General features: G+C 39.4%; 1 protein-coding gene across 4 annotated transcripts; it reads right to left on the bottom strand.

Annotated features, from left to right (window-relative positions):
* Positions 1–2,473: 2,473 nt before the first annotated feature.
* ANKRD46 (ankyrin repeat domain 46) lies at positions 2,474–24,621 on the bottom strand. 4 transcript variants are annotated; one of them, XM_074554284.1, is made up of 5 exons: positions 24,488–24,540; positions 22,751–22,817; positions 10,644–10,986; positions 8,515–8,673; positions 2,474–4,532 (listed from the first exon to the last, which is right to left on the bottom strand). In XM_074554284.1, the coding sequence occupies exons 3-5, from the start codon at positions 10,952–10,954 to the stop codon at positions 4,316–4,318; spliced, it is 687 nt and encodes a 228-aa protein (XP_074410385.1). In that variant the 5' UTR covers positions 10,955–10,986; positions 22,751–22,817; positions 24,488–24,540; the 3' UTR covers positions 2,474–4,315. The 4 variants fall into 4 exon arrangements, with proteins under 4 accessions (XP_074410385.1, XP_005479523.1, XP_074410396.1 ...); XM_005479466.4 differs by lacking the exon at positions 24,488–24,540 and adding an exon at positions 24,227–24,472; XM_074554295.1 differs by lacking the exon at positions 22,751–22,817 and having other exon boundaries at positions 24,488–24,621.
* Between the last annotated feature and the right edge of the window lie 1,130 nt (positions 24,622–25,751).

Genomic DNA, 25,751 nt, shown 5'->3' with positions numbered 1-25,751 from the left:
GCTCATCCTGCTTTGCGTAAGAGCACAGACACACCAGATCTCTGTCAGCCGGGGACAGTAGTGCTCATCTCAGATTCCTCTGGCAGCATGACCCTGGGAGCACTTCACTTCCCAGCAGCAAATAGCAAACAACTACCAATTAGTTGCATTTGTTCCCTAATACTGTATGTTTTAAAAGCACTCTCTCCTTGAAGCATTTGTCAAGAGCAGTACAAAAATGCCAGGCAGCACAAAATTCAGCTGAAGTGCTTAAATATGATTAAGATAACAGGCACATCCTAATACTCTGCAAGTGCATGTCCAGAATTATCTCTGTTGTCACCAGAAATTAATTTAATAATATGAACACAGATTTAGGAGTCATGATTCAACAGTATTTCACCACTTAGAGTTCACAGAGAACTGCAGGTTATGAAACCGTGCAATGACATTTGAATTCTTCTAGAAAGCTGCAACACCACAGATGAAAAGTGCAGGAACAACTGGCAACGTTTTTTGTAACCCTTTGGATCACTGGGGAAATTTTACAAAGTGTATTGCAAGTAACCAATCTACAATGATTAATGCTGAAATGTGAAAAAACAACAATGAATGAAAGAAAAGCATTCTGACCTAATTCTCACATAATGGAAGACTTATTTTAACCACCAAATCCAATATGAATTCAATAAAGCCCTGACTTCAGAAACAGGAACAACTCCAGAAACCAGTTACTTTGTGTGTCAGCTGAGGATGCTATTGGTTCTGTTAAACGTCAGCTTGGGGTAACATTTAAATATATGCTAGACTTTTGAAAATCCTGAATATTAATTACATCAGTCAATATTACCCTTTTTTGAGTTTTCAGGGAAGTCATCACTTGCAATTTGTATTTCTGAATAAATTACTTGATTTTCATTTCTCTAAGTAATTATGACCAAATATATTTTGACTAGAAAAAGAACTACCCAGCTAACTAGCCAGAGCTGATGATTTTTACTTAAGTTAACAAAAACAGCCCTAGGTATTCATTGACTCATGGTAAAATCAAACTCCCAATCAGCTGCAGACCCAGAAACTACAGAGATCTCATGTTTCAATATTTCAAAGTGAAACCATGTTCTTTCCCCCCTGGAGGTTTTCATGAAGAAAAGCCTCACAGTGCCAGATCACATCCAGTAATTAACTACCTGTTGTACGTGGCAGACAGAAACAGCATCTACTCATGACAGCCAACAGAACATCCCCTTCTACAAAGCAAATTACCAAGATGAGTGAAAACAGAGCCCTTGAAGATCAGAGCTCTGGGAGTGAACAAGTTTCTGTGAGGTAAGATAGGTGTGATCTTGCAGGGGATAAATGTGCGCACCAGGACAGCTCACTGCACAGGAGCCTGCGTCTCTCCTTTTTACAGTTCACCTTGTGCTATCTCGTCCACCAAGTTGTTTCATGTCACTGGAAACAGAAATCTCTTCATAGCTGTTTGTTTTCCCTCTCAATTCCTTATTCCATTTGAGCTCATTAGTCTAACAACAGCTTGAGACAACAATCTGTTTTGGATTTGAAGAGTGACTAATCTTGAATCTGTATTAACATCATGAAATTAATTTCTGGTGACAGCAGGGATAATTCTGTACCTGCATTTGCAGGATAGAATGATGTACCTGTTATCTTAATCATATTTAAGCACTTCAGCTGAATTTTGTGTTGCCTGGCACAATAGTGAGTACCTGGATCAAGGTACCAAGATACCACTGCAATAATAAATAAATCTTATTTACCTACAGACAATCCAAGTCTTTATATTGAAATAGTAGAACTCTCCACGACAAGTAAGCTAAAGTTACAGAGGTAAATTAATTCTTTAGAAGGAGCCTTTGAAAGGGAAGACATTAACGTTTGCAGATATATTGAAAGGCACACCAGACCTTTTACAGTAACAGAGGCATATACAGAAAAAACTCCACTTTTATCAGACATTTATCATGTCCCTATTTAAAGGAGCAGCACTCATTACACAGTGAAGTTCAAACAGTGCTTTGGATTTCTTTCTGGTTTAAAACATGAAATATCTTAATTTCAAACACAATTTTTCAAACCTTTTCAATGTGTAGTTCCTGCATGTCTACTTATGCATGCAGCAAAATAGGAAAGCCTACTTAAGGCTCAAGTTTTGTTTTTTTTGGTTATGTTTTGCTCCTCTTCATGGGTAACCTTAAATTTTGAGAGGCCTCCAGACCACATGGTCAATACCTGAAGTCTCAGAGAAGAGAGACAGCCAGACAGCAATTTTAATTCAGCAACAATACTGAAAACAAAACAGGCAAATCTAAAGAACCTGTGCTCTAAAATCTCATTATAGCAGCTGCATGTTTGCCATTTCTTGTGTAGGAAAGTTCCCCACTGCTGAAATATTCATTATCAATGCACAACAAACTTAGTGAAATGGGGTAGTGTCATTACTGCTGCACTAATGCAATAATAAACCAAAACGTATTTACTACATGTATTTATTTGTGGCATTCACCCATACTGAGAATACAATTACAAATTATGCAGATAATACATACAGAAAGATAATGTCATTAATCAAGATGCATGGTATTATTAACAGAAATGTACTTATTTAGACAAGTAAGTAATTTAGGTATCTAATGAGTTTATATTTATCTTTGTGAACAATGGCACCATAAGTGAAATACTCAGAAGAGGAATATGCTCTCATTTTTTGGTTTTTTTAAGATGGTTTCTTTTCTGCAACATTGTGCTGTTGAAAAAGTATTGTGTCATTAAAAGTCTAACTTAAGAATTGAGATCAATATTTATTCAGATGCAATTTAGAATGGGGCCCAGCTCCAGTGAAACCCATATCACCCATCAAAACAAAGAAAACAACCCTCTTCATTCAAACCAATAAACAAGAAATAAAAATATACATGGTACCAGAACAGAATCACGTAGGTTATATTTAAATGTACAATAAATGTTTTAAGTTATTTAGCAACAACTGAGGAGTGGCTAATTAAAAAAAAAAATTGATTCCTTAGGCTCACAGAATTAATTTTGTTTGGGATTTGCAAGGCAATGGCAAAAGAGAATTAGATGTCTAATCAGCATGGGGAGAGAGAATCCACTTTCTTTGATAATCTCCCACTTACTATGCAATACCTTTCCAGCCTTCCTAAAGAAGTATCTAATGGATTTGTATCCCTAGGTTATTTACAACAAAGGGTTTCACAGCAAAATGGGAAGCGAAATAAGAATGGAAATACAGAATGGATCAAGATTTAACTTCATACAATGTTTCTAAATATTAGTATTTAAAACCCCTTTATTCTGCATACTCAGAAAATAATTCATAAGCCTGTCTGTTCTGTCTGAAAGCAAATTAAATGGAAAACAATTCTAGAAAGGAATTCTATTCAATCAAGTTCTCTCCACAAACATGAAAACACAATTACATGGTACAGTCTGACCCTTATGGGAGGACAAAATGTTATCCTTCATGATATATTTCACAATGACCTTACAGAATTATTATATACACGGCAGAACACCTAAATCACTTTTTAATTACCCTTACAAAGAAAGTTTGCTTAGCAACATTTCAACAAAAATGCAAGATTTTCAGCTCAAGTCTTCTTCTAAAGCACAACAAACAGTTCTATTCTACAAATTTTATTTCAGGCAGGTATTAACAACATTAAATTCATCTGGGGAAGACGCACTACATTAACCTAATAAATAAAGGAGTGATCTATACAACAGAGACATAGCAGAACTTGAACTGTTTCTCATTACTTTTATAAACTAGCAGATAGGAAACTATGGAGAGGTATTAAAATAACAATGGAGTTGCAGCTTATCACCATCTATATATCAGAAAGTGTTATTACATTTTTAAGATTTCTTGAGGGGGACTTCTAAGAGTATTGTTCTTTCAACTGAAGCACTTACAAAAAAATCCAACAATAGATTTACCTCTCTTCATAGAAAAAATAAACCAAATGTGGTTCTGTACTAGGATATATTTTTCATATGCAGGAACTTAATATTCATAATGAAAGGCCTTTTCTAATCACAATATTTTATCAGAGAGGATTATCTTGACATCTTGCTTGCAAGTCAAGGTAAGTCAGAGGTATCTTAGGAATGCTTTAGAAATCAGTGTTTTACTTGAAATTAATTAATCCCTCCTCCAAAGGGGTTAATAGTAGGTACAAAAGGCAAACAGTATATACAGCTGCCACTGTCTGCACCAAGCAAATAATTCCAAGCTCAAAATAAGATTAGATTAGAACAGGGAAAAGGACTTGTGTACTTATTTGCATTTGCTTCAGTGCACCAGTTCAGGCTGGTTTTCTACGAAAGGAAGCACCCCACTAACATAATAGGCAATTCCAAGGGACAGGAGAGCGATGACAATGATGAGGAGCAGCACCCTCCAGAAGCCCAGGTCTTCCACAAACTCCTGCCATGTCGTGCGGAAGCTGGAAAGAACTCCTTCACCTTGCTGCAGGTTTGGATTGAGAAGGGAATGGCTTTCCATTGCACTGCAAAGGATTAAAGTTAAAAATATATCAGAGTAAAGGAATGCATCTGTCAGTATGACAGTGATCCCACTAAGGGCATCTGAAACATTCTAGATTAAAAATCAAACCCCCCTACTGATTTATAGCATTGCTTCTGCTAAATCAAGATAAATTAGATCAGGAAAACACTTCTAATTCTAAACTTATTTTAGCTGAAAGGACATTTTATTACCCTGTGCAAAGAGAATTATATTTGTGTATGTATAACTGCACTGAATTTTCAGGCCTGCTACCCAGAAGCCTTCAAAGGTCAGTCCCCATAATTCTACTAAATATGGCTTAGTAAAATATAATGAAGCATAAGTTAAGACCTCAAGGGGCACACATTATTTGTTAATAAAACAAATTATGACTAAAAATAAACTCTGATTAATAAAATGGAAGCTTTAACCAACATTAATTTGAGATGCTGAGTTCTGCATTTACTGTTCTCCTGGATATCTTTGTTACATTCCCCTTCTAAAAAAGCATTAAAAATCACAGAAAACACTAACTTTGGATAACAAGAAGCTCAGAAACTTTCTGAACAAGTTAGCATTGCTGTGTTTTCTGCCATATGGTGTTCAGTGACTGCTTTCATGTTTTAGCATTCCACTACCAATCTATCAGGCCCCCTTAAATTGTCAGACTGCAAATGAGGGAGCAGAATTCTCACTTTTCATGAAAAACAAATATAAAATCTGAGAGAGGCAGTCTTCTTGACAATGATCACCTTTAGAAAAGATGTAAGTTGTTTCAAAATCCTGCACAGCCTCTTGTGTAATTCTCCCAATATTGTTGGTTTCACAACAGTAACAGGAAACTATCTGTTGCTTATGAAAAATCTCATGAAGAATAGGAAAGCTTTTGCATATCCTGACTTCACTTAAAATTTTGGCCATCTCCACAGTCTTACAACCTTTTACTTGAGTGAAATTACATACACGGCTGTTTACAGGATTAGGCCCTGACAAACACAGAAACAAAATGGTGGAATCAATCACATATTCAATGATGTCAATAGCAGAATATAAGCAAAAAAAAATTTCTTTTCTTCCCTTTTAACTGTTTTCCATAACCATATTCCTAGATATTTCTTACAAGACTAATAATAAAATTTTTTAAAAATCAAGGAAAAGTAATTTCCAAGTCAAAACTAATTGTAGAAATGCTGCTGTTCTTCTTGACAGAAATAAATTGAAAAATGATGGTTATCAGAAAAAAGTCTCATTCACAAAGCTCTCTTCTAAGATTACACCATGGGAAAACTTCACACTATTCATATGGTATTTTTTCTCAGGAAGTGTAACCACTGAAGAACAATGAGCCTGAACTCCCACAACTTGCTCAAGTATTGCAGCATCATGTGCACAAGATTTCAGGAATTGCCTATTAAACAGCCTGCATTTTTGTTTTTTTAATATTTACCATGCTGTAAAGCTATTTTAGCTTACCCATAGGTGCAGGATTTAGTAATCTTCCTTGCTTATTATGATTTCCCAAGCAAAACAAAGGGTTTAGTAAAAGCCAGCCCTTTGTGCAGAACAGAATTGCTTACTCTTAAGTACTAACTAGTTAATACGTAACCACAGAGAGGTTAAATAAAGGTGCAATGCAATTTAAGTGGAAAGGTCACAGGCTTGCTCATTAAAAAGGGTACACAGAAAACATTTTTACTATTTTATATTATGACCCAATTAAAACAAATGTTATTCAATATATTTTTTCTTATTGCAAATTAGAGCTGCATAAAAACTGGTAATGCAGCAACATGTCACACAAGAGAAGAGTTTGTGCCACACAGCCCAGACAGATGTTCTGTGTCCAGCAGCAGGTGGGAGTTCACATTTAGACATGCTTGTGGCACAGCCACAGGTCCTGCTGGGCTGTGCAGGACAGATGTCTGTGTGAGAGCAGGACAGAGGGAGCTCTGCCTCCTGGCAGCAGGGCAAAGCAAGCAAAACCAAATTTGACTTGGGAACAGAGCTCTGGCCTCTGCTCCCCGAGCAGCAGCAACTGCCTGTAACACGGAGCAGAAAACTGAAGCCAGAGACTGCTTTTAGAAAGAGTGTTATTTCTCCATAGGTTCATACATAATGTAAGAGTTCAGAGGGCAGAGGACAGAAGTCATAAATCTAAGTGTCCCTAAAATGTGAAAATAATACAAAGAAGAGTAAGTGAAACTGTGGAGGTCTGAAAAGCCAACTGGTAAAAAGATATTATTTATTTACAAAGCAAACAGCACACAAGCTCATTTGCTTTGGCTCCTGTAGGCATCTGTCATTTGTTACTTTGAAAATAATGCATTTCAGACATTTTAAACACGTTCCCAAACAAGCTGGGTAGTGCACTGTTTATGTCTTTGTGCCTGTCCCCAAGGAGAGTTGCTGACTTCCTGGCCAAAGCAAACAATATAACATTTATGAAGGTCAAATAACAGAAAGGAAGCTATGTTTGTTAAAGAGACACCATCAAATCAAAAACCAAAATTTAAATGGGGCTGAGCTGTTCGTCCATATGTTTAAACAAAATCAGCCTAAGTGCATTTGTGTGTGTCAAGACATTTTCAGTAAAAGTTAGTGAAGTCTGAAAGGCAATATGCACTAATTCTTACAATGTACAACCACGTAATTTTGAAAATAAAATTAATTTTTGGTTTCATGGTTTAGAACAGTCTCTCTGACTGGTAAGGTCACCTGATGTATAAAAAAGAACTTCATGGGAGTACTGAGTATTATTTCTGCAGTTTTGTTGGTTTCACCTTTTATGTTCACTCAGCTTAGATCTAACTCCATCTATACAGCTTCTTTTCTGTTTACAGTACAGCCTGTCTACATTTTCACATAACCCAAGCAACAATTATGTGACAAAACTCCCTGTCTTTTGTGATATAATGTTCCAGTAGTCATAGTTCATGGTCATCATTAGACAATACAAAAAAATCCACATTTTTTTTGAATGGGGGTAAGCAGCATAGTAAGACATATCAGAGAGCAGAAGTCACCATTACTTTATACAACAGGACTGATTGTTTTCTTTATGTAGTGAAAATGTTTTGTGCTTTGTAGGACTTCACTGCATTTCTCAGGGTAGCATTAACTCCTGGAACTGACTAATGCACCAAGCCTGTTCTCCTTACATGTTTGGTTTTTGCTGAGAAACTTTTTATTTTATAGCATACAACTTTCAGTAATTACAGTTGCATTGCTACAGAATCACAATTTATTACTATTGATTTCCTCGCCCTCGTAACCCCAGGTTTTTGTCTATGCCATCTCAATTTTCCTCGTTTCTTGGTATCACTAACCATGCTTCTACATCTCATGCTTTTGCTTTTTTATTTAAGAAAATTCTAAATATGCACAGTCCCAGAACCAGACTTTTAGGAATTCATTATTAACTTCCCTCTAACCCAACAACTTCCCTGAAATGGTCAGCAATTTTCTTGAAATCCTCAGTTCTGCATTAGCTATCTCTTTAGTCATCAAAATATTTTTATTCTCCATCTTTTCCAGGACTGCTAACAATAGAAATTTTAGATACGATACCATATAAAATCCTTTATTCAGAGATTGATGAAAAGTCTCCCACCCCTTTTTTTGCATAGAAAATCATCAAAAGGATGTCAGGTTAGCCTGTGATGCTGCCATTTTGCATTTCACACTATTTCCCACTTGGCTTTGCGGTAGGTGGTATAGTACTTGTGTTTGGGACTCTGAATGGAAAATTAGCCTTTTTTTTTTAATTTTACCATAAAATTAAAATCTCAATAGAAGTTCCTTTTTTTTCTAACATTGGATCCGTTTAAAGAGATTTTTCCAAAATTTAACACTCAATTTTGATTTGATAATGTCAGGCCAAATTTGATATTATCTGTTTTGAGGAATAAACAATCAAGTCAATCCCAAAAATCTAAAGCCATAAACATTATTTCTCCTGGTAGTTATTTGTGTTTGGTAAATACCTTTCACTTTCAGCTGTCTGCATTGTCTCCAGCTTTGAGTGAGCTCCTCTGTTAAATCCTTTCACCTCCTGCTCCTCTAACGATTCCAGCAGTCTGATCACATCTTTATTCACACCCCTTCGTTTGGCAAGAACAAGTGGTGTTGCACCTTGGTGGTTGCTAAAACAAGCCCATAAAAAGACATAAGAAAATTTTAACATAGAAATTTTGTAACAAGTCAACTCAGCATAACATATTACAATTTAGTAAGTCCTGAGAGCTGTTTTCTGTTTTATCAGACAGTAATAAATTCCAATCTATCCAAGTTACAGCACAATTGGATATAGAAGAAAATAAGTATATTTAGGTTTCAAATTGCACAACTCTTTTCCCCCTCTAATAAAATCAAATTCTTAGAACTCTAATTTAATTGGAATCTGGGTGTTACAGCAAAAAAAAAAAAAACAAAACAAAACAAAACCCAGTAGATTTATGGCAATGTTCAAGTTTAAGCTTAATTTCAAGAAAGAATTGTGCAATCTGGCTCCTAATAGTTCCTTTTCCATGAGGGTATTAGGACATGAGGCAGAAATGAAATAAAATACAGATGGTCCCACTGCTGCTATTAAAAAAATACTGAATAGGTCCAGAGCTGCCTTTAGACCAGGAATTTCCACCAGAGCTGTTTGAAATGAGGAGAAAAAGTTCCAGTCCACAACCCATAAATAATCGGGTCTACCAATAACTAGTTTTGCTGAGTTGAAAACACTAATGAGGGACAGGTGAAAAAGGGACAGATTTAAAAATTCAAAAGGTTTTGACATTAGTCCTGGCTTTTGCACACACTGTGAATATGCAGAAAGTTCCACAAACAAAGTAATTCAGCACAGGAATGAAACAGCTAGTTATTTTGCAGCTTGAGAGCTTCCATCTGAGCACTGGCATCTGACAGCTGCTGGAAGCCAGAAGGAAAGAATATACAATATTCTGAGTCACAGACTTTGAGGGAGGGCAAAAACACTGAAAGGAAGCATTGTTACCAGAAGAGTATGGGAATGAACTGACACACACATATACTGTATTTTCTTTGTCTTAGATAGTACCACAATAGAAAATGGGGTGGAGAAATTCTTTTAAAGTAGTCAATGTGATTTTTTCTTTGGTGCCAACCACCCACACCTGGCTGTCTGGCCAAACCAGGGCAGCAATGTCATAAATGAGGCACAATTAGATACAGCAGCTCACACCAGCAGCAGCTATTTACATTTGATTTGCTTGTTGCACAGACTAGCAGAAGTGGCCTCTTACTGTTTCCCTGCCTTTTTATTTTGCTTTTTTTAAATTAAGTGGTATCTTTGTAAAATAGAATTGCACCAAATACAGCATTTCAGCAACAGCAGATTTATATGCAAGGCTCTGGTGACAGAAGACTAATGTATTATAAAATAAGTACTGTAAAAAATTGCAGAGGGGGCGTATGTGGCCCGAAGTTTGGAGTCCGGCTAGCTGAGGGCGAAAGGCCTACGCCCCTCTGCAATTCCTGGCCAGCACCCCTCGGCGTCTGATGGCCTCGGGCTGTGCTGGCTGCGGACTGGCTCACACCGCTGGTATTGGGGAGGAACGGAGCTGACCATTTCACCGGGGCTAAACGTCGGTTTATTGAAGGTGTTGCGGGATGCAAACGCGGGGAAACCAACCGGAAAAAGTTCACCAATAGGGGGTGAAACAGGATTTTAAAGGAGGGGAGGTGGGTACAGGCGGAACCAATCGGGAAAGGTGAGGGGATGAACTTCACAGAACTGACACTCCATGGAGACCAATAATCAAAAGGTAAGGGAGGTGTCCTGGGACCCCAGCCAGCCACCATCTCCAGAGAGGAGAAGGTTCTCGAAACCTGGGAGGAGAAGGGGGTGATTGACTGGGCCCAGGGAGGAGACAACTTTCACTTATAAGGGAAACCAGGGGAGGAGCAATTACATATCGGCAACTATGAATAGCGAAGTTACCATAGCAACTTATCTGACAGGGTAGCAGTGGCGGGAAAAACTGGGGGAACAAAACCATTTTACACATAATAGGGGAGAACAATACATAAATTGGGGGAATAACACAAGAAACTTAACAACACACTACAACAAAAAGTGACTCACCAAATATCAATTTTAAGTCCATTAGAAACTAGGAACTGGATGGTATCAACATGGCCACACAGGTGCAGGGCTGTGTTGCCCTGGTAATCAGTGGCTAGCAGGTCAGCCCCGAATTTATGCAAGAGCTGGCAGATGTCTACATTTCCTCTGGCTGCAGCCAGGTGCAGGCCAGTCCGGCCCCGGCTGTCACGGATGTTGGGGTCGAAGCCGCTCTCCAGGAGCCGCTTGGAGTAGTTGAAGTCTCCATCAATGCAGGCCTGCAGCAGGGGCACGTTGGTCTGCGAGGAGTCATTCACAAAAACGTAGGACATTGCTCTGACTCTCTCAGGAGGAGGGTAGCAACCTGCAAGCAAAAGGGTGAAGAAATGATGGTGAAACCAGGCAAATCAACACAATGCTAATATTCACTAGACTGCTCAGGTCCCAAACAAGAATGCAAACTAGCTTATAGGTCAACTCTGAAACCTTCCTGTCACACACATTAACTTTGTGTGCTGCATTCCCTTCTGGTAAAAAGAAAGAGCTCACACCTCTGGAAAGAGAAGCAAAGCTTTGTTAGGAGAGGAAACTGGTAAGATCTCTGCCACAGATGCCAAACAGGTGATTAGGTTTCACTAAAAAATTAGTGAAAACTAATTAGTTTTCACATGTGATTCCTAGTAAGGAATCACATGTAGTAGTATTGATATTAAAGGGCAAAACACTACAGATTGGGACAGAAAGGAAGAATTTTTCACAAATGGGGAAACTCTAAACAATTCAGTCCACTGGTACAGTTACACTAACTGCAATTTTTACCAGCTATAAGCAAAGCTGCTCCAATGGATTTTCACTCTCTGATTTTGAACTTCAATGCACAAACTACAGTACACATAAAAATGCTTAATAAAAATACTAATTTCTTCATTCTGCAATAAATGTATTTTTCAATAGTCTTTGAGAACATTATTTTTACAGCATCAGAGATACACAAACTATAGAACAAACAAGAACAGCAATACAGAACACAGAAAACTGAATGTATTAGGTGAAATTGCCCACTGAAAACTGGAAGTGGGTGCAAGGAAGACAATGGTAAAATCAAGCACACGAGCTACTGTGGGTTTGAGCAGAACCTCAACACAGAGAAATACAAATGCAGTTTCTCTGGCTTAATACTAAATAAAGGATTAAGCCCTTTTCTGTATCAGGACAGACATAAAAGAAGAAGATAAATGTTTCACCATGGATTACTTGGTATAGAATATTTGATGAACTATGATTTCGGTTTTGCAGAAGAATATTTTAAGGGTGAGTCAAATCACGATGACACCGCATGCTTACGGGACACAGAAAAGATTACTTGAAAACAATAAGGAAAAAGAGAATGGTTTAGCAAGAGAATGGTAGAATGTTCATGAGGCAATTTTAAGCAATGACAACATCTAGAAGACTGGACAACAGTCCTCTTTTTGTACTGCCTCAGAGAGGTGGTAAAAAAGAAAAAAATCACATAAGTAAGTAAAATTTCTCTAGAAGAAATCTCAATAGATACATGACAAAGTTAAAGTGATAGGAGGGAAACGTGATTTTACTAGATAAGCTTGGAATAGAAAGTGAACTGAAATGTCACTTGAAAACAGTATTTTTCACTTGCCCAGGGGTTCTGTTCTGGGCTCACGGTGCAGCAGTGCTCTGATTAGCTATCTGAATCTCTTATTAAAACTGCTACACACAGATTTAAATTTTCTCATCTATATAAGGTATCCTTCCACACCAGTGCACTCATTCAGCCAGGAGAATGGAAACATGGCCAGTAGCCAAAGAATTCAATTTAAAACCTCTCCTTTTATGAGAGTTCATAATGTCTATATTTTATAGCTCTTCCCCCATGTTTTAGATCAAATTCAAGATCAAAGTACCTCCAGAAGTAATTTCAAAATGTGTACACACTGGTCTGAATAACAGCTCTAGCACTGGGGGCCGTTGCGTTTAATAAATCATATTTAAACTTCACTAGGCTGTGTTTCCTATCTGGACAAATTCTGCTACATATATCAACACTTGTCTAGTTTTCCAGTGCGGGAATGCACAACGTTTTTTTCTTTATTGGATGCTGAAGAGAAAGAGATAGAAATAAATTCTATGTCTTGGTATCTGTATAAGGAATGATTCTAAGCAGAGTACATTCCTCTGGGCTGCAAGTATGTTTTGAAGCACGTGACTGTACATCACTGGCTCAAGAACTCTTTTCCACAACCATCTCCAACAGCAAGTGGCTGGTTCACTGATACACCATAAAACTTAGTGTGAGACTGGAGTCATGCAGGGCACTGACAGCCTCCTTATAACCCTATACAAAAAGAAAGGAAAATGTAATTACTTAAATTTTCAGTGAATATGTTACAACCCCCTGGATGCTACAAAGCTATGATTCCCGGCTGACAGCAATTTCAATTTTCTTGCCCATTTTCCACCCAAATCATGAATGATATGAGAATTTTTCTTCCACTCTGCTCATCCAGCGTTCACTGAGAAAAATAATGGGCCCAGTTTCTCTGTGATGTGATTGTGACCTTCATATTCTGCACTAAATCTTCCCTAAAGCAAGATCATAAATAATATTAAAACCTCCAATTATCAGCCATAGTAGCAGCATATCAATACCACAAACCCCTACTCACACTTGACAAAAAGTGGTTTGCTTGTAAAATAATGCTTCAGTGTTTAAACCTGCTTAATAAAACAAGGCCTACCATAAATCAACATGAGAATATTATACTGGAAGAAACGTAGGCTGTTTGAGAAACAGCATGACATGCTCTGTTAAATATAAGCTAATGGCTGTATTTTCATACCAGACGTGTATGTCTGGTAAAGCCTTAGAGAATTCCCCAACTGTGATGAAACATTAGCTAATAATACCTAGGAAAAAAGTCACCTCCTTATCTTCTCAGAAAAGGAAGCACAAATACTAGCAGTTAATAGAAAGTGTAACTGGAAGTCATTCTGATTCAGAATTTATCATCACTAAAATCTAGAACTGATCACTCACGTGTAGAAGACTAAAGTAAAACCTTAGCATTTCACAGTAAGAAAGACAAAGATGAGGCAAACCCTTCTTCCCAATACTTGAAGATTGTGGACTAAGCAAATACATTCACAAAAAAAAAAAAATCTGGACCATCTGGTTTGATTTATCTTTGTGATTAAAAAGATTTTCTCTACTAACACAATTCTATTTCACATATGGCTAGCTAACCTGTGCCAAATACAAGCTGCACACAAAGCTGAACTATGCACCATCTTTAAAATGTCAGTCCCAAAACAGCATGGTCTTGCCTTAAAATTAACCCAACCTAGCAAAACTTCCTGTGTAAGAAAACTCATAAAAAATCACAAGTAAAATTAATTAGATATTTTTCATTAAACAAATGGTGATTGCACTTCTGCCCACAGTATCAAAAAAGCTTATTATTGCAATGATTATCTGATACAACAGACTCAGGAGCAAAATTTAGAAACAAAACAGCATTAGCCATTCAATTTAAATTGCTTCTGAAAGGTGAATGAGGTAACAACTCTGAACCTGTCCATAAGCTGATATCCTACCAGTAAGGACTGATTTCATAAGCATCAATTAGGACAAATGGACTTGCATTAGTAATAAGACACAAAATATTGCAAAATGACCATCCTGAACATCCCAAAAAAATACTACTACTACTTGAATAAATCTAATTTTTAAAAACAGAAGTAAATCACTGCTTGTAAAAATGCATCACTATCTACTGAAAATGTATCTGTTAAATAATATTTTTTGTTAAAAAAAAGGTTTGCTTTTAATAACTTGGTACTTTGACTGAAAATCAGTTTTGTGAAAAAAAGTAAATTCAAAGACATTCTCCTAATCTAGAATTCCCATTAGAAAGGCATAATGTAAGAATGCATTTTCCCTAGATTTATACATTTCTTTAGGCCTCAACACAATGTAGTTCTTAATTAATAACTTCAGAAATTATGCTGTAAGCCTCTTCAATGACACATATAGCACAAGATAAGAAAATTTAACCAAGCTGTTTTGTTTTCAAAAAGAATGCTTATATTAAGTGATTCTGAAAAAATAATTTATTTACTAGGAGTCAGTTGTCTCTCACTAAACTGTGCACAATGGTAACTCATTGTCACACACTCATCTGTTGCAGGACACATTCTCATCTGCAGAAGTCAGGAGTGGTCTTGAAAAATTCAAACCACAGAGCTAAATGCAAGTTCTGTCGCTTCTTAAACTACTCCTAAAATTTGTGTTAACTGTGCACAGTTTTATTTTACTAAATATATGCTGTGGTCTCTGCTTTCTCCTTAAGTCCAACAGCTACCAAACAGCCCAAGGAACAGGAGAGAACAGCTCCATGTGAGAAACACCATCACTCATGGGACCCATCCCTCCACTACAGAAGTATTAATGAACCTGCCAAATTGGGATTAATCACCAGTCACTGCTCCACAGGACATACTAATTCTGGATTTTCCCCATTACATTCAGGAAAACTGAACTAACTGCCCCTATTTTAAAACAATACATCAGTACCACAGAACACTGTCAGATCGCCCCATCCTCAAGATTTCTCACTATTAATACAAACTCTGACATCTAGAACCCAGGCATCAGGAAGATCACCACTAGGGAAACTGCCACCACCAAGAAATGGAAACTAAAACAAATCCAGGAAATAGTAATCTCCTCTGCCAGCAAACACACCATACATGTTACTTGCAAAATTTGCATTTTTCAACTCCCTTGTGGTAAACAGCATCCTCTTTCTGTAATGCACTTTGAGAGCACTTCAGTGGCAGTGCCTTGCAGAGCACTTCCTCTTCATTATTTAATGAAAAACATTCCAGTACTTTGCTTAAAATGCTGAGGGAGAAATTCCTTGCTAAGTTTTCACACACACATGTATTTATGTGTAACTTACTGAGAAGTCATTTAACTGAATAAATATTATGTTTAGTAAAAAATTATGTGATCAATTCATTTCAATTTAGGAAAGAACTCCATTATGTACATCAAAATCCACTTAAGTTCTGTAATTTCTATTAGAAATCTTTATCTTTTCAGTACAACTGGAACAGTTTTATGGCTCCACCAATATGGAACTGCTGCTAAAAGCAGCACCTCAGACTAAGCACAGCATGATGCCTATTTTACACACTGCTGTATTCTGCAGATTTTCCCTTTCTAACTTTAGCTATTTTTTCAACAGTTCCTGGATTTGAGGTATCACAGCAGGTTTATAACACCTACATGCCCTCTCATGTCCCTAGTCAGCCACATGGGCAGGTGCCAACAGAATAACATTATTTATGCCATTTGTTTCCAATCATTCCCATTCCCTTATGAGACATGAGACATCCAGGTAATGATCTCTTGATGTTGGGACCATCCTGTAAGTAGAAACACTGGGACACTGCACATACAAAGGGCTTTACAAGTACAGGCTACAAAGTGCTTTATGAAAAAGCTTTAACAACTATTGCTGCTCTTATGGATCAGCAGATGATGGCTTTGGGAAACAGGGAGCTTTGCTCATTATTGCCCACTATGTCAACACTACAAGATAAAAAATATACAAGGCCTCAAATGCCAATCCAGGGTTGCAGGATGCTTCCCCAGTTAAAATAGTACAAGCTTTGTGTACTCAGGTGCGCAAAAAAAAAAAAGGGAAAAATAAGAAAGAGATAATTCATTTAAAATGCCTTTATTAACAAGAAGATTTGCAAACATTTTATCCTTGCTAAACTTAACTGGTAATTCAGTTGTATTACATGTTTGAGCACATTTAACTTCAATTAAATATACAGCTAAGTATTTTTGAACATTGCTCATCTTCCATCTTCTGTACAAGAACTATTTAGGAAAAAAGGCAATTTACAGATTTTTTTCAAATAATCTGTAACTAATTCCTCACAATTGGTTCAGTTAAACCAGTATATAGCTGCAGTACTTCTCTGATCATTGTGGCCAGTTTGAATACATCTGTTTTTATATAAAGTTATTGAATCATATCGGTCATAATTATCAACCTCTTCACAAAGTTTTACCTGAACTCCTTTTTTGTTTCTGCTGGGAACACGTAGGGTGTATGCTGGTCAAGAAAATATTAAAGATTACTACACATTGTTTTGTTATTGGTTTAATAGTCTGGTTATTAACAGAGTAGCGAGAATTTGTCCCACTCATTAATTAAGCGTTTGTGTTTAAATTCGCTGCAGCCTCGGAGCAGCCTTCAGGAACAGACACTGAGGAGAGCTGTGTCCGGCTGGCCGCCGAGGCAGGAGCAGCACGGGAGGCTGGACGGACACTGCCACCACGTGGAGCGCTGGATTCCTGTCCGAATGCAGCGACAAACACAATCACAGAATGCCGTGAGATGGCAGAGACACGAACAGGTCACCTGCCACGGCCAGGGACACCTGAGACACCCCCACCCGGGCTGCTCCCAGCCCCAGCCAGCCTGGCCCTGAACGCTTCCATGGCTGGGGCATCCACGGCTCCTCTGAGTATCTTGTTCCAGTTGTTCTTCACCCTCACAGGAAAGCATTTCATCCTTATATCCAATCTAAACCTTCCCTCTGTCAGTTTAAAGCCATTCCCAGCTGTCTGTCATTTCATGTCCTTGTAAAAACCCCTCTCCACCTTTCTTGTAGGTCCCCTTTAGGTATTGGCATGGTGTGTAAGCCTTGACTCACACAGACCACTTTTTCTACATTTGTGGTGTTTTCTATTACCCTGGGATGGAAATTATGAAAAGCCTGAAAATAAGATTTTATAAAACCTTATTAAAAGGATTCTGAAATCCAAACTGCTACTTCCTTGCAGTATAAACAGCATTCTCATTTAATCTCTGATTCTCTATTAGTGAAATGAGGACTTAGGTATGGTTGCTTGAGTTCTGAAACCAAAGGTATTTAATTTTAAAAAGTATGTATTTATGCCTGTTTCTTTAAAAATATCCAAAACTAAATCCAAAACATCCCCACACAAAAAACCTAGTCCTTACCTAGACAAACAGTAAGTCTGAGATGACATATTAACTAACATGGGGAAAAACTTTCTGTGTCCAGGAGGAATCATCAGAAATCAGAACTTAATAAAAGCAATAAAGCAAAGTAAGAACCTGTGACCAAATGACTTGTTATATAGTTCATATTTTCTTACTTTTTTCCCTTATAATATATAAAATAGCTTATATGTCCTTAGTCATGCATAACCTTGATGACATGGCCTTAGTGTAAAACATCAAATCTGGTTTAGTGGCTAGTGAACAGAAACAAGTCACTTTTAAAAGCAGATGTCTCCTAAATTTGTGAGTCATTTATATCTAACTGTATGCTTGACTTCACCTTTGAGAAAATATCTTGCTCTGCTTGTTCATTGAAGTTCATTATTTTATACCAACAATGCATTTTCATCAATGTACCAATGATAAGACAACTAAGAGTGTCAAACATGCAACTCTTACTACAAGTGCTGGATACACATATTTCTCTTCAGAATTTTCATGTTCACACAGTAAATCACTAAACCAGTTTATCAAAGACAAATAGTAAATTGATAAATTTACTCTTTCAAATATTTTAAATATCTATCAATGCAGCACAACTTTAAAAACGTAACAGTATCACAGTGGATTTATGTAACAAGATAAAATGGTAACACTATTAAGGTTGTATGTCTAACTGCTATATACATAGTGATACTACCTTTGCATAATTAGTTGCTTCACTATGCTTAGACTCAAAAAGTTTCTCCATGTAGGCAAACATGTAGTAGTAAAAGCGACTGCCCAACTTCAGTCTAAAGGGACTGAAGGGAGTAAACGAGCAGCCTAAGCATTCTCAGGACAACAGGCAGGTCTGAGGAGAATGAGAGGTCAGCTTCAAGCTCCTGATCTGCACAGGGGCTGGAATTGACCAGAAATGCAATGAAAGATGATTGAAAAGAACCTGAGAGTGAGGTTCTTTTCTTTTCTTTTCTTTAGCTCAACTGATGTTTACCATTTGCATCAATTTATCCTGCTGAGCCTGAAAACTGAAGACATCACATATACAGGGGGAACTTCTACCTTTAGATAACTTAGTAAGTAACAGTAACTCATCTGTAAAAGACCCAATCAATATTCAGCCTGAAACCCAGTGTCTAGTCAATGAACAGCAATACCCATGTACCATGGTTTGAGAGGAAGTGAGTTTTTTTGGGATGCTGTGGTCAAACCAATAGGTGCTCAGATTTGAATATTGGCACCTGGAGTGGCGACTGAGGACATGGATACGCCTCTGAGAACACAGGGGGTTAAAAGCAGAGAACTTCCAGGAAAACTTTCTGAGAAGGTGCCTGGCAGGGCAGCATGGGAGTTCTGGACAGGCAGAGCCTGAGATTTTTTAACCCTCTTCTTGCATGATGGAAACCTTACAAATGCTCATCCTCCTGGAGCTGAATGAGAAGAAAGATAGAGATGAGATAAGAGCAAACAGGCCACGAGAGAAGTGGAAAAGAATCTTGGGTGGGAGGAGGTGATGGAGTGGCCTTTGGCTGGACTTTTCTTGTACAGCCATGGACAGAACCATTTTTTCCTGTGACACAGAGACTGCATTTAGGGAGAAGCAATGGAGTGCAGTGATGTTATGTGAAAGAGTGCATGAACAGAGACAACAAGTGAGGAGGGTGGATGGTGCCCTTGATCTTCAGTGGAGGAGATCTCTGTTCTTGAAACTCCTCGGCCCCAGGGGGTGAATTTAGGGGGGACAGATGTCCCAAAAGTGAGAGACTGTGCTCTTTTTGGAACTGGACAAAGCACCCTTGAAAGGGAAACCCTAGAGGCAGCTCTGGTCCATGTGCAGTGGTGAGAGCACTGGGCATGGAAGGAAGATGTCAGGCTGGCAATATCTCCGGGCAGTGCCACGTGTGACAGGAAATACAAGAGGTCTCAACTGTGTTTCCAGGGGAAGCCTTTGGCACAAGAGGGACGCCTCACCCCTTGATGAACTGAGAACTGATTATCTAAAGGGTGGTGATGGACTGAGAGTTGGTGATCTGAGGGATGGCTGTATAGGAAATTTGGTGGGGGGAGGAGGAAATGTTTTTGGAAGGTTTTCATTCTTTCTGTGTGTTTCTTTTTACTTATAGTTGTAGGTTAATAAAGTTTTCTCTTCTTTATTTCTAAGTGGGAGGCTGCTTTGCTCTATTCCTGGTCACATCTCACAGCAGACACCAGGGAGAATGTATTTTCATGGGGGCACTGGCATTGTGCCAGCATCAAACCATGACACCATGTTTCTTTAAAGAGGTTTGACAAGTTCTATTTGAAGAAGGATAAGGAGAAACTGTGAAAAAAAGTCCACGTCAATTATGACTTCTGTGAATAAAGAACCAACATAAAGCAGCCACAGCAGATCCCAGCAAAGGTCCTTTTAGGCCTAGTATAAGTTTTGAAATGGTGGCAAAAAGCAGAGGCCAGAAAGAACATAGAATAGGGCAAACATATATAATTTTGCTTTTTCTATTCAAAATGGATGGGGTTTTTACGCATTTGGCTCCACCTCCTCCTCTGAATCTGCTCTTTCTCCTCTTCAACACAAATACTTTTAATACCAACAACATACTCTGGTAAGTTCTCCAACTCAGTTCTTATGAAGAAAATCTTTTGGTCTTGCTGAAGCAGGGGCTTGGCAGCTTCCCTTGTGGACCCCCAGCTCTGCTGCAGGAAGAACAGACTGTGCACCTCTGCCTGTTCTTTTCCTGCCACTCATGATTCTACAGGCCTTCATCACAGCCTCCTCAGACATCCCTTTCCAGGATGAATTTTGAAGTCCAGCTTTCTTGGTCATTCCTCATTTGTAAGGGGGTCTGGGTCTGTGACCATTCTTGTTTTGCTTCTCTGAATCTCACTCATTTTTACTCTGTTTTGTGAGCTGGGAGACAGAACAAGGTTGACTCAATCAAGATGTGTGGGGTGAACCATGGATTAACAAGTGTCATGACAAAATTCTTTGCTTTGTTTTTTACTTGTTTCTTCAGTAATATTCCACTGTTTGTTTTCCACTTTTCCACTGCTGCTTAATGCTGTTGCTGCATTTTCATGGAACCATTCATCAAAACTCTAAGACACTGCTCATTACTGAGAAGTAATGGGAAGGTAGGATTCTCTTTATGCTGAGTCCCTCTACTTACACTGAACTCATGTGCCAGTATATTATCCAGTTACTCAGTTTTACAGGGCTCTTCTGCAGCTCTTCATAGCTGACCCTATCTTTACAACCCATGTCCTGGCAAAGACTATCACCTTGTTGCTCACTGCCTTTTCTAGGCAGTACATGCAAATTCCAACAGTTCAGAAGCCAGAACAGAACCATGCAGAACTAAAATTATTCCAGTCTTACTGATCATAAGCTGACTAAACTGATGTCCTGGATGAGGCTGATTCGGCTCACCCAGCACTCTGCTTTCAAGAGCAGCCACCAGAGATCCTCCATTGGGAGAGCACATGAGCCTGGCTGCTTCCTGCAGTGTCACCCTGGTTTTTTAAGATTTTCTAAGCCTTCTGATGTTGACATTCCTGGAGTGAATATTCTCACACACTTTCTGTAAATAACTCATTGTTTTACATTCCTTTATGGAGGAGGAGAGAGTTGATGGACTGTTGGTTTGACCAGTGACATTGCAGAGGTGTCAATGTCACCTTCCAATCCACTGTCACGTTTGTAAAGCTATAAATATTGGAGTCAGAGAATAAAACTTCCCTTTTTTCCCTTCACCTTGAGTGGTGGTGTGCTTGTGTTTTCTCGTGTCCCTCAGCGACACTGCAGTCCATTCTCCATTCTTCTTTATAATTTTTCAACCCAACCACTTCTGCATGTAAGAAATGTCTTTGATGCTACACACATCCACTCTCCTCAAAAGCCTCTAGTATGGTACTTTGTTTTAATGCTTCCTGAAGATCCACATCACCTCTATCTACAATGCTGCTCAGTAACCCTGAGGGAAAGCTGATGAGTCATGGATGTAGCAAAACTCTGAAGATGTACCCATTCTGAGAAAGAACAACCCTCTAAGGTACTAACACATAACATAGACAGGCATTTTCTTCTGTGGATAAAAAACTCCAAGGTGAAGAAGACACACAAGCATTTTACACCAAGCATGGGAAGCCCATACACCCCAAGCCATTCCTGAAATGTCCTGCTGCCCTCCTTCTGTCACCATCCACTACTGCTGGTCACTGAGCAGACACTCTAACACACTCTAAAAGTCTTGAGCATGCTGAAGGATCTCATAATAAGCAGTACAGGATTTATGCCTTTGAGTTTATATTATAAAATTCAGCTGATGTAGCTGCATTACTTGGATGTCAGAAATTTGCTGACTGACAAAACTGGTGTTTAAGCAGCTCTGCTCCACAATCAATCGAAATTTCACTGAAAAAGTGAAAGAAAAAATGCCACTTGGAAAAGTGGTGCTGATAGATGAATGATAACAGAATCTAAGTCCTGTAAGTACAGACAAGGCTGCAGTGGGGGACTGCACAAGATAAAACCTTTTTCCCCACATATTTATTAAGTATCATCTTTAAATAGCAAAGCAAACCACAACAAAACTGACCATTTCAGTATCTGTGCTCTTGACTTACACACATAATAAATACTCACAATGGAAATTTGGTGGAACAAACCCATGCATTCAAGACAGGCCTGTTGCCTACTCTAACAGCATCCTATGGATGGTCTCTCTCCAGAAAGCTCAATCCTTCAGGGATCATGTGTTTCACATAACATGTATAAACCAGTGCTCTCTAAAACATCTTATGTGCTTATTAACTGATCTATCTGGAAGTGAAACATCCACAATCGAGATCATGTGGGGAGATTATTAACTGACAGACTGAACAAAAGAAGAAAGTGACAGCCCTCAAAATTCCAGTATACCCAAATCCCTAGAAAAGCTTCTAGTAGTAGCTCACTCCTTGGACAGTCAAGTACCTCAGGTCTGAACTGCAGATGAGGACTTCAAGGCCACAAGTGCTCAAACATTAAGTTCAAAAGAACTTTAGGTGAGATAACACAATTACCTTAAAGCACTGCTTCAAATCCCTTGCTCTTGCTGATGAGATAACTTTAACTGAAGGACACCAAAACCTGAAGAGAGGAAATCTCTGTCACTGTTTACAGATCAGAACTGAATTTTAGAGTCCCCTCTTGCAGAGGCAAACTCACACTGCTCTGGTAAGAGGACAGCAGATGCACATTCTACACTTCAACCTTCACCTCATCTCAGCGTACTCATCACACCTTTTCTTCGACACAAAAAAGCCAGCAATGAGCCATTGTCCTTTCCTGACTGTCACCAACTCAGACTGCAAACGTTACTATTTTTTTTCTTCTAAAAAACAATTTAACAAGTTCTTGCTAATAACCTATTTCATAAACAAACAAAAAAGAAAAACTGATCTATAGTCTACAGGTAACACTAAAGTTAGGCCTCTGCTGCAGCAAACAAAAATATTTTTACAAATCAGCCACATTCCATCTAGTAAGTGTTCAGTTTTTGCTCTTCCTTGACCTTTTGGAAGGCTGGTCCTAAATATCAGTGCTCGCTGATAGTAAGAAATTTTCATATATTATTCATCTTAAAATCTATGTTAAATTATTAATATATTAACATGATCCTTTAGTTCAATTTATTTCCCTCACGGTGTTTACCTTGCTGGTTAAACAGAAAACAAAATTACAATTATTCTGCAAAATCAAAAAAAGCCAAATGCCTCTTCCAATAGACTCTTAATTTCTCTACTTGACCTCAGCATATCTTCCTCTTTCTGTTCCAGTTCTTTTGCTGGGAATCATTAACATTATACAAAGAATTCAAGAGTTCTGTTCATGGATAATAGTAATTCCTTTAACTGGATCACTGTAGAAAGCATTTACTTTTTCTGCAATTCAGTATCTTGTAACTACCTAACATTCTTTGATTTTGTGCTTTCAAGTGGTAAGAATTTATTCTACAAATTTTTTGCTTGCAAGGTAACAACTCTAAACCCTCATTCTTTAAATTGTTATTAAACTTATTTCATATCCTTTTTCTCAGGATCACCCAATTCTGTGTAGTACTAGAACCCTCTTCAATACTGTCAGTGCTTCCCAACTCCCCATCACTATTAAATTAAGACAGTAAAGTTTTAATTGCTACATCAAGGCCTCTATTAAATATTTTGTAAGATTGGTCTTAAGACTGATCTTCAAAGAACTAATTTTATACCCTCTGCTACTCAGATTTGATGGATTTTCGATTCAATATTACTCACCACAGTTTGTGTCTAGTTACTTCCCTATCCTGTCTACAGTTCAGGCGTTATCCCCACCTTTTCACCACAATAACGAGCAGCAGCTTTAGTGTGGTCTAGAAAATTAAAAAGGGAACTACTCCATTTCCCATAAAAACAGTAACTGCTTCATCAAAGACAGTTATGACAGCAGGTTAAAACATGTATTTCAGTCGCACTTATCTTGTTTACCCCTCGAAATCACGTTCAAAGCCGCTCACTTACCAATGCCCTGTCAGCAGGGCGGCCCCGTCCCCTCCCCTCCCCTGAAGGCTGGCACTGCTCCCGCTGTTCTCCCACCAAACGGCATCACAGCGCTCCACCTCTCGGGCTCGCGGGCCGGCCTGTGCCCAGGGCCCGTCCCCGGCTCCCTCCCCGGCCTGGCACGGGCCTGTCGCGGTGACAGCGCCCTGCGTTCCCTGCCGTGCCCTCCCCGGCCTCCCGCTGCCGCCCCGGCCCCGCGCTCCCGTCCCGCTCCCGCCGTACCTGCGCGGGGCTCTCGGGGGGCGCGCGGCGCCGGGCGGAGCGAGCGGCCGGGCGGGCGCGCGCGCCCCCTGCTGGGCGGAGGCCGCCGGGCGCTCCCTCACGGCACCCCGGGCCGGGGACTGGGCGCGGGGCAGGGCCGCGGTGCGGGGCCGGCCCGCGAGGGGCTGGAAAGCGGGAACAGCGGCGCCAGCAGGAGCAGGGCAGTGATCGGCCCCCGTACTCGGCTCTAGTCACGGCACCCCTCGTGTACTGGGCTCAGGACTGGACCTCTCAGTTCAGGAAGGGCATTGAGGAGCTGGAGCGAGTGCAGGGAAGGGCAGCGGAGCTGGGGAAGGCTCTGGAGCCCAAGCCCTGAGCGGAGCGGCTGATGGGGCTGGGGGTGCTCGGCCTGGAGCAAAGGAGGCTCGGCCGGGACCTGAGCGCTCTGCAGAGCCCTGAGAGGAGGTCGGGCCGGGGGGGGGGAGGTCGGGCTCTTCTCCCAGGTATCAAGGGGCAGCACAAGAAGACATCGCCCCAGGCTGTGCCAGGGGTGGTTGGACATTAGGAGGAAACATTCTTCACGGAAAGGGCGATTAGACACTGCCCCGAGAGGTGGGAGAGGCTCCAGCCCTGGAGGTGTTTAAAGACTTAAATACTGGACCATGGTGTGGTTGATGGAGTGGTGTTCCGGCAGAGGTTGGACCCCGTCTCAGAGGTCTTTTCCAACATAACTGATGCTGTGATTTTCACGCTGCTGTGTGTGCTACCTCTATAACGCCACAAAAATCAGCAAGATAAACATTCAGGCAAAAGTACAGTGCCTCTGTCCCCGCCTCACCTCAGCACCAAGGTTCTCTGAGTATATGTGAATGGAAGCGGGGGTGAGAGGGGAGAAAGGGTGGGGGCTGAAGTTATTTGACTTCACCCAAAAATATCAGTGTAGCTTTTTTTTGGATGGATGATAACTCAGCGGGTCAGTAAGCGAACCACAACAGTCTGGTGTGCTTGGAAGGATCAGAGGAAATGCATGCCTTTCCCAGACAATGCCAGGGGGGCAATAGCCTATTGAAGAGCAGTTAGTGATTGGTTTTATGGTTTCTGAAGGTATGGCAGCATCATATTTTTTCTGAATTCAGACTGAGTTTTTAGAAATTTTTTTTTTTTAGAAATACTTTTTTTTTAGAAATATTTTTCTTCAGCCAATCACACTGTAGTGGAGGTTAATTCACTTTATATTATTCCCTTTCATTCAACATTTCATTCATTCCCTTTTGATTTGAAAGAG

This window comes from Zonotrichia albicollis, chromosome 1, assembly GCF_047830755.1.
Source record: "Zonotrichia albicollis isolate bZonAlb1 chromosome 1, bZonAlb1.hap1, whole genome shotgun sequence".
NCBI classification, from domain to species: domain Eukaryota; kingdom Metazoa; phylum Chordata; class Aves; order Passeriformes; family Passerellidae; genus Zonotrichia; species Zonotrichia albicollis.
This window is presented reverse-complemented; position numbering and strand designations above follow the sequence as displayed.

Excerpts from the sequence above, each read along its gene's own strand:
- ANKRD46 (XM_074554295.1), bottom strand. The coding sequence starts at position 10,954 with ATGTCCTACGTTTTTGTGAATGACTCCTCGCAGACCAACGTGCCCCTG. Across the intron at positions 8,674-10,643 it reads GGACTTAAAATTGATATTTG|CAACCACCAAGGTGCAACAC; the intron begins GTGAGTCACTTT and ends GGCTTGTTTTAG. Across the intron at positions 4,533-8,514 it reads CAGACAGCTGAAAGTGAAAG|TGCAATGGAAAGCCATTCCC; the intron begins GTATTTACCAAA and ends AATCCTTTGCAG.